This window comes from Temnothorax curvispinosus, unplaced genomic scaffold, assembly GCF_003070985.1.
Source record: "Temnothorax curvispinosus isolate PA1 unplaced genomic scaffold, ASM307098v1 QBEX01004909.1, whole genome shotgun sequence".
Classification (NCBI taxonomy): domain Eukaryota; kingdom Metazoa; phylum Arthropoda; class Insecta; order Hymenoptera; family Formicidae; genus Temnothorax; species Temnothorax curvispinosus.
Genome location: NW_020214689.1, coordinates 10,680 through 20,697, shown reverse-complemented (window position 1 = coordinate 20,697; position 10,018 = coordinate 10,680). Strand labels below are relative to the sequence as shown.

General features: G+C 31.8%; 1 protein-coding gene across 1 annotated transcript in view; it reads right to left on the bottom strand.

Annotated features, from left to right (window-relative positions):
* Positions 1 to 9,521, bottom strand: part of LOC112454210 (laminin subunit gamma-1-like) — a 19,227-nt gene extending 9,706 nt beyond the window's left edge. The window contains exons 1-6 of the mRNA XM_025015465.1: positions 8,947 to 9,521; positions 4,799 to 5,057; positions 3,451 to 3,752; positions 2,929 to 3,134; positions 2,399 to 2,502; positions 358 to 632 (exon numbers count right to left, since the gene is read on the bottom strand). Coding sequence (XP_024871233.1) covers positions 358 to 632; positions 2,399 to 2,502; positions 2,929 to 3,134; positions 3,451 to 3,752; positions 4,799 to 5,057; positions 8,947 to 9,096 — 1,296 coding nt within the window. The 5' untranslated portion in view covers positions 9,097 to 9,521. The remainder of the gene's footprint in view (positions 1 to 357; positions 633 to 2,398; positions 2,503 to 2,928; positions 3,135 to 3,450; positions 3,753 to 4,798; positions 5,058 to 8,946) is intronic.
* Between the last annotated feature and the right edge of the window lie 497 nt (positions 9,522 to 10,018).

Below are 10,018 nucleotides of genomic sequence, written 5' to 3'. Positions count from 1 at the left end.
AATAATACATTGTAATTTGGATCCTAAAGCCGTCTGTAATACTGACATTTTTATTAAACGCATATCTTTTTATTGGCTTTATGGATTTAAAAATCCTTCTCCAAAGTTAAAGTATAATATGCGCTAATGCTTTCCACGACGGTCGATTTTATACCGAGAACTTTTTGTCGGTAATACAGACGGCATCAGGATCCTCATTTATTTCTGAAATCCACTGTACTACAATAGTACTGAAATAACATTTCATTTTTACTTTTGAACGATAGCGCCTAAACGTTTGATTATTGAATTTTGCCTATTATAACGTTTGATCACATAAACTATTTCTAAAGTTTCAGCCAATTTCACTGAAAGTCAATTTCCATAAGGTATGTGCGGAGTCTTTTGAGAAATTACCGAATTTATGATTGCAATTATTTGATTTAAGATTATTATAGCATTACCAATCTCATTGCAGTTGCATGCAATGCAGTAGTTATCCTCAGGTCGTTGATAATAATTTTCGCGACACCGTTCGCAATTGGCGCCATCGCGATTCGCTCGACAATCCAAGCAATGACCTCCGTGACCGGTCAACTTATACAGTTCCCTGTCGAAGTAACACCTGTCCGAGTATCCGTTACAGTTACAAGCTGCAAGAAATAATAAATAAACGAATTAATAAAATAATTACAGAATTTTTAAATGTGGGAAAAAGAAACAAATACATATATCCTCCTCATACAAGATGATGTTATTATTTTTGAACATTAAATATTAAAATTTATTGTATAACAATGAAAAGGAATAATGCAGGAAGACGTTGAGATTGTTGAGAATAAGTTGCATTAAATAAATAATAAATCTAATTATTTAATTATGTTTATCTAATAATTATAATTTTGAATAACTTAATAACTTAATAATAACTTAATATTGAAATTTAAATGTTTTTACGAAGATATATAAATTTTATTTAGAATATCGTGATCAATATCTTGTTAATACATATAATGTCATTATGAACAATTCTATAAACAATATATCATTGTTAATAATTACTGGAGCCTGAATACCAAGGGCGTATTTTATCCCGCGGCGTGCACGGCAATATGCAATTCGCTATCATTAATAACACGATTAATTTCATTTTTTTTCGGTCTGAGAACATTCACAGAGGTCGATGCATTATAATTCAACTTATTTCTTATTATTGGTTATTATTATAATTTGATTACAATTTACAATTGTTTAATCGTATAATTATATGTTTAATTGTGCTCGCTTATAAATGTCAAATTGTTACTTCAACTGTTACACATACTCGATCACTGTCACTTTAAATTTCACATGATCTGTTCAAATTACACTCCCTTAAATTGCTTTTTAGGTATTTATCGAAAATCTATTTTTTATTATGTCTTTTATTATACTGGATTTCGAGGATTTTGATCAGTGGACAGATATGCTTTTATCGCGGTATTGTGGTACACCGAATGCAGACAAAAGTGCATTGAACGGCCGTGTACCTTCCCCACAAGCCATGCATCCCCACTCGAGAGAGAGAGAGAGAGAGAGAGAGAGAGAGAGTGGGAGATGAACGTAAAAGGCAAGGCTGGTATCAGGTAATAATGGCGAAGGTGCAGTCGCTTATGGTGTTTGCAATGCTCACCGTGTCTCTCATTGGATACATATTACGTTAGGCACCAAGACCTAAGTCTACATTTTTTCGCATATAAATGCAGTTATTTTAGAAAAGCAGTTATTTACGAATAAAATTCTATAATAATATTAAATAAAAAATAAAAAAAATTATTACATGATTAATTGTAATGGCTTTTGATAGTTGATTCCGTTATGTATAACACATTACACATATCCGACAATATTTTGCAATAGAGATTATAGAAATATAAAAATTGGCACTTTTACATAACTACATTCTATTATCTTTTTTTTTAACTACACGATTCTTGTTTTGATTTATGTATTTCTTTTTCTAATCAATTCAGATTAATCTCAACACAACTTTAGACTAATTATAGTAATTATATTTAGCTAATTAAATTTTACAGCTAAAGCTAATTAGATATAATTATATTAAGCTAAAAATAAAGATAATGAAAAAAAGAATAATAAATAAAGTTAGCAAAGGATGAAAATAATTCTTTTTTTCACTATCCACTTTTAATAACTAAATTTCAATAATAACTAAAATTTCTTGTTTTATATGTTTTAAATTCTGCCTTGTATCTTGCTAAAGTTTAAATAAATTAAATCATTGATTTCAATAGATTTTTTTTATCAGTTTTAATATTTATTTAGATACTGAAGGAATTAATATTCAAAATTTGTTGTATGTTGATGATTGCATTTAAAGTTATTAAAATATGCATCTAATATTTACGTAAATACTTACGTTTGCATTCATGCGCATCTGTAGTTGTAGCACGGCCCCAAGGAGCGTCATTGTAAAAAGGTAGGCACTCGTTGCAGTCTGGACCAGCAGTATTGTGCTCACATCTGCGAATAAGTTTAGCTTCTAACTTGTAGCATTACTTACAATCTTATCAAAGGTAGCAGCAAAGTGACAAAAATTGTTATTATTATTATTATTGGTAGTTTGAAAATTCTAATTTAATTTAACTTAATTATAGAATGTTATAATTTTACTTTTAAAAATGTCTATCTTATTGCAAATAAAACATTTTATCACAATCTATCAATTGTATGTGTAATGCTAAAAAGTAATTTATTTTGATGATTATTTTGACATAATATCAGAAAATTCACCGAAGCCTTAAAAAATAAGAAAAAAATAAAAGAAAGATAAATAGATATTAAATGCCAAAATGTAATTGCGTGTGTGTGTGTGTATGTGTGCGTGCGTGTGTGTGTGTGTATGCGTGTATGTGCTAAAAATCACTACTAAGAGAAGGAAATTATTACCGGCAGACTCTGCGAGTTCTGCCGTCGACACTGGTGCTGTTTACGCATTCTCCAGCGTGGCCATTGCAGGCGCATCTTGCACCAACCGCTACATCGGCTATTGCATAGTAATAAGATTTCAGCACTTGTGCGTCGCCAAAAACTTCATCGCCAAATGTGTTTAGCCTGTCCAGAGTGATTCTTAAATCCGTCGCTTGGACCCATTCCTATAAAACAAACCGCGTTTGTTAAACCACCACCTGTTAGATGTTAGATAATTATAATAAATATAGGCAGTCTGTAAAAAACTCTTAATTATGTTGTTAAAGCAGTCTAAGTTTTTTTGAATTACTTTGTATTTTAAATACCAATTTAAGTTATTAAATTATTCTTTATGGCTGCAATTTCTCTGATTTCGTTAATAAATTAATTTTGAATATAAAATTCAAGATATTATTATATCTTACAGACACAATTAAAACTATCCTTCTGATTTTTATATATTATACTAAGAATATAATATTTTTAACAATTGTTAATTGCCTGAAGTTCGGGGTTGGTTTCGAAGTAATAGGCGGAGGGTCGGCCCTCCAAGGTCGAGAAGGCGACGGTGCCTTTGGTGAGCGGAGAGATGTCAGAGAATTCTGAGGTGCATAGCACGCGAGTGTCGTCACCGCGAATAGTCTCTTTGGATTCGGGCAGCTCGTACGTATCCCGGCACGTCGCTGAATAAAACTGATAAGGTTCCCACGGCGACTTCTCGTTCTTCCGCTTGTAGATACCCCAGCTTTCCGGCCGAGGTGACTCGAACAGTACTCTGACGTATGTTATATCAAATGTCTTTCCTAAACATGTTAAAATCAGAATATTATGAAACGTTATAAATAAAAATAGTGCTACTAATAATTATGTATATAATAGATTATATCTAAAATATATAAATAACAAATAAAGAATTAATTAATTATTAATGTATTATTTACTCTTATTCAGAAATACTTCAATCTTTAAACAGTTTATACAAATATATATACATATAAGGCGCTTTATCTAGTCTGAATACTTAAAATATCTAAATTATTATTAAAAATATCAAAAAATTTCAAATTAAAATTATTCCGGTTTCAAACATTTTATGATTAATATAACTTTCTTCAAAATTTGTAGATCTAAAAATACTATTTTTTTAAATTAATTATTATTAAAATTATTGTCAAATTATTTCTATCGTTAGAAATGTCATCTTCTAACAATAAGATCATAACACATCAATACAGTCGTAAAAGTATAATGATATGCAAGAAGATGCGAGAGAAGGTAGATGCTTTAATGAATGAACATATGGTGTACAGATTGTATGTAACTTCGACCACTTTGTATACTCTTCTTCTTCTCCTCACCACTTCAGAAGAAAAAACCATAAAAAATAACTGTGATTGACATATACATAATTTGTCAAGATAAAATTCCTGAAGTTTGTGTAAATTAAATTCAAGTAAAACTTAATTAAATTTGTCTAAAATACACAATCGAAAAATTTGACCAATTGGTTCAAAACGTTCTAATTTCTAAGTTAAAATATTCTAACTGCTGAACCAGATCCTAAATCAATTAAGAACAAAAATAAATTCGTAAGAATAAATTCATTTTTAAAGCTCACGAGAGCACTGTGGTTTCTCTATCATCCTTTGTACACTGTATGATTTATCTCATCGCGCGTACATCCTCATAGATAAGGAAGTCAAATGAGAGTAAGCGAGAGCGAGAGAATGGAAGAGAGACATGGAGAAAAAGAGAGAAAGTATAAACCAGCGACTGTCTATGTCTCTCAGTGTAGAGACACAGAAATCTTCTACTAGGGTATCCCAGATATATTACAACAAGAATGTACCTAGATGAAGGGTGAGATTGACCTGGTTGGGATACTCGATGCCTTCGTACATGGTGTCCGACTGCCACCACGTAGCGTTGTCATTATTATCGTGGTCAGTGAGGAAAGAAGCTGAGTGATCGCCGCGTCGACAAATTTCGCACGACTTCTTTTGCACGCCCGTCTGCTTACAGAATTCGATGGGACGGTCCTCGCCGCACGTGTTGGTCGCCTCCATCAGCACGTTGAAAGCCGCGTTTTCGAACGGCGGTATACATCTCTAAAACACACCACGCGATGTTTATTTAATTAAATTTTTATAGCATGACATTATTTAATTTACTTTTAAAATATAACTCTATAATTATATATACTTTAAGAGAGGATTCCAGTTTGCTTGGTCAAATAAGTCAAAATTTTTTTCTTGCATAAATAAATAGCAGAGAGCTTCAAGAATATATTCCCAAAGTGTTATCGTTAAATTTATAAAATTGACGAAACTAGAGCCCTTTAGTGAAACTCGCTTTGAATCGGATACAGCACAAGTATGCGGCTGTACCGATTTTACAGTTTCCTCGACATTCTATCGATGTGGAAACAATAAAATTTTGTTTATACGTGCCTAGATTCTCAACTATATGTTTGGCCCTATCTGGTATAAACGTGTATCTGTATTTACGTGTGTGTGTGTGTGTGTGTGCGCGTGTGTAAACTGTGATAAAAACCGCCGAACAACAATTCTTCGAGAAAGAGAAAAACATTTTATGAGCTCGAAATAGCAGACTGAGCGTTATTTAAGTAACTGTAAGTATCGTGAAAATATCAAAAACTTTATTTCTTTATTCAACTGTAACTCTTTTGACCCGCCATATTGAATCCGCCTTTTTGAATTTTGAAAATCTGATATCAAATTCGTATTCAGCGATCTCAAAAACCTTTATACTGAACTCTTCATGCATTTTTACGTGCTTTTTCGGCTAACAGTAAAAAAATAAACTTTAAGGGGATGCTAAAGCCGTTTGTATTACCGACCAAATTCTATATCTGTTCTTGTATAGAAAATGATGATAGACAAGGATAGACATGGTTATAGGTTATAATTTCTTCGAAGCTCTCATTTTTATTCCAGGCTTTCAATCTCAATTTCAAAGGTTCGTTATTGTTTGTGTACGTCTTCTGAAGAGTGGGAACATTTCATTTCGTACATATTACTTATACAACTGTTTATATTAGAAAATGAGGTGACAACTTTTTACATTTTTTTCAATTATCACTAATTTTTTATAATCCCACTCTTCATTAGTACCTATACTTTACTCTTGTAAAAGGATTTTGCGATCTATAAAGCCGTTTCAAAGAACGAGCTTTGACTGCAATTGTCGGTATTTAACATCCCCTTAAACGCGTTTTTCTCAAAACTACTTTTTCTAACTTGGCGTGCAGGATAACTCAAAAAGTAATCAATCAAATAACTTTTGCCAAGTACGATTCGATTCCTTATAATTTTCTCCAGGGATTGAATCTACCGTTACACTTTATTGTTTATTTATAACAATTTTATCAACAATAAAAGATTGATTTTTTTTTATCGAAAAAAATGTCACTTTTTTTGCGATTGCTGTAATTCCTTCAATTTTTCATATTTTTATTTGCAATTAGGTTTAACCCCCGCGTAATTGACTAAGCTTTAAAGGAAATTTTAGCTTTTTGCTTTCAGATAAATCAGCTCGTTGCTACACTGCATGCCGATAACCGTTGCGCTACCGATATTGTTGTGCCACAAAGTTGAATGCCAACACAACAAAAATTAATAAAATTGAAAAACCGACATATCTTTTTCTTCTTTAGAAATGCCTTTTTATATTATCAAAAAATTAATCCAATATCACTTAGTTTTCTAAACAAAAATTCCTAAAAAAATCATTTTTTGTCCAGCTAAACTGGAATCCCCCCTTAATAAATTGTATCACAGTTATTCTGTTAAAATCTATAATAAATAATAAATCTTCTACAATATTCAATACAATTATAGTTCGCCAATATAAAATAATAAAATAAAGACGTGTGAGTCGGCCTAACTGGCGGTAATTCATTAATATAACGACGTACCCTTACTTTGGGTCCTTATCAAGTTAATTTAACAATGGTAGAACATTGTGCGTTAAATTACAGAAATATGTGAGTCACAATTAAAGATTATGTAAAAGGTCGGTGATAGAAATGGAACAGAATATATACTTAGTTGAGAGACATGACCATCTCGTGTAACGCTCGAGAAACCTTCTACGATATATTTTATATTATTTTACATTTTTAATGTAACAACGCGTTATAGATTTATTGTTATTTAAAATTAAACTAAAATTTAAATTAGGTAAACAATAAATCCATTTAAATAAGTAATAGAACAATTTTTAATACATTTTTTAATATTAATATTTTAAATAGAATTATAAATTTACTATAAAAAAAAGTCTCCTTTTATAGATATAATATAAATATAGATATAACTGTATTATATTCTTCAATACGATTAAATTTATATGATAAAAATACTTAATAAATACGTTAAATATAAAATTAGATAATATTTATCTGTGATTAATATTAAAAAATATTAATTAATATAAAAAGTATTATTAACATAAGAAATTTGATCAGGTCTAATTTTCTCAAATCTTAATTGACCTAAATAGTAAAGAATTCTATTTCTAATACAGAAGATATATCTCGCGAGCTTCGCGAATGATATCTCGTCCATTTATATCATGGCCCACACAATTTATCTGCGGGTTCAAGTAACTTGGAGTAACCCCATGATAACCTTAACATCCTCCCAAAATCCAGAGCTACGAACTGATTTAATTGACGATGAGAAAAGCACGGGTAGCTGTTTTTTATTAAAAAATATTAAAACAAAATTGATTTGAAAAAAATAATGTCAGAAAAAGATTAACAAATAATACATATGTTGCATTTAAAAAATATAATTATATAAAAAAAATTAACATTATAAAATTAAGTAAAAATCACAAGCGTTACATAATAGAGAATTATAATAATAGATAATTATATGTAAAAAAATTATTGTTATAATATTAAAATGTTATGTAAAAATATTATTCATCTTATACAGAAAATTAATAAAAATATATATGAAATACATTGCACCGAAAAAAGGATTTGTACAACCTCTCTACCTTTTCTGATACAATTTTATGTGAAAAAATTTGCACTTGGCTTCCTCATAGAGGAAGTGACGTCTTAAGATGCTAATACAGCCCTCTGATTGACTGATGACGCCTTAAGACTAGACTTAAGACGATCTTGAATATAAGACCCGACTATGAATACCGGCCTTAAAGAATTATATAAAATAGAAATAGAGAAGACTGAAGAATATAACAAAATTAAAAATAGACCGATATCTTAAAATTTACGGAAGTTAAAGCTATTACAGACATTTTTCTAAAAATTAGGGACCTTTGATCGCGTATAAAGCTGAGTCTAATCAACCAAATCTTAAAGAATTATATATGAAATAGGGGTAGAAAAAACTGAAAAATATAATAAAATTAGAAATAGATCGATATCTCCAAATTTGCGGAAATTAAAGCATAAACAAACATTTCTGAAAAAATTCAAAATTTTATTAAAAAAAGAACCCCTTGATTATTAGCAATTTTTATTAATTCTGTTATATTCTTCAGTTTTTTCTACCCCTATTTCATATATAATTCGTTAAGATTTGGTTGATTAGTTCTGGACTTATAGAAATTTCGGTAAATTTGGCACACACACACACACACACACACACACACACACACACACATACACACACACACACACACATACATACAGATATTTTTTAAAATTGCAATTTTTCGACGTTTTAGAACATTCTGAACACATTCAGAAAAAACAAAAAAAAATTTTTTTTTTAACGAAAACAAAGCTTCCTCTATGAGGAAACAAAAGTAAAAAAACACTATTATGAAAATACTTCTGTCAAATACATACTTAGCGCAAAACACTACCGTGTCTTGATTTTTCACAATATCGGTTATATTAAATAAAGTAGCTTGTAATATATTCTTTCTTTTTGAAGCTAATAGATAATAATCCTTTTTTTTTACGTTTTTTAAATAACATAAACAATCGGGACGAACCTGCGGCCTGCCGTTCTCATCGTAACACTTGTCCTCATTGCGATTTTTCGGCAGCCGATTAAACAGTTCCTCCGAAGGATCGGCCTCAGGATCGGCCAGGACGCAGCATCCCACAAGCAACAGCAGGTTCCATATCGTGTTCCCTCTCATCTTATACTTCCGAGGTAAAAAAATATCTCTCTTTCTCTCTCTCTCTCTCTCTTCTATCTTTCTCTCTCTGTCCGGATACTCGGCAAGACTCTTCTCGCTATTCACGAATTTCACCGACGGCAGTGTCGAGGTTATCTTTGAGGTTAGGAAGCGCGTCCATCGACGAAGATCACCACCGTCGAGCGATCGTTATCGATCGTGCATCTCCTATTAGCCTTCCATGGATGCTGGACGACGCGCGAGCTCAACTCCGCCGTGGACCACCGATGAGTAACGGTGCGACGCCGCTTGCCGTTTACACTTTACAGTTGCACACATCCACCTCCCGGACTCCCGTGGGCTGCACTCGGCACAGTCGGCACTCCTGACTCCCGGCTGCCCGGCTCTCGGGCCTCGGCTCTCGGCTATCGGCCCTCGGCCCTCCCGCCATGCATCACCCCTTCCTGGCAATTCTGGCTGTTCCTGACGCCTGGCTCTGGGCTCTGGCATTGGCGCCTTCTACACTCGTTCTCACAGTCTGCTTACGCAGCTTACGCTTAAACGCCGGATTATGTATGTATGTGTATACATACACATACACATACCTCTATGAAGCTAGTCAACTGAAATTTAAATTTGATTATTTTTATAACTTTTCTAAATGTATTTCGTTGAAAATAAGGCAAATAAGAGTGGGATGCCGTTGTTATGTACATACATATAATACATAAATATTTTAATATATAAATATACAAAATAATATAAATTACATACGTTTCGGTCTATCTTTCACAGATTCAGACTCTTTTCGGTACATAAATAATACAACGGATATTAGTCTATAGAATATTATAAGAGGCGCACAAATTGTAATAATAATAGTATTATAGAGTCGATGCATTCGCCGCTGGTTATTTGCTGTATTGACGTTTTTAACGTTTTA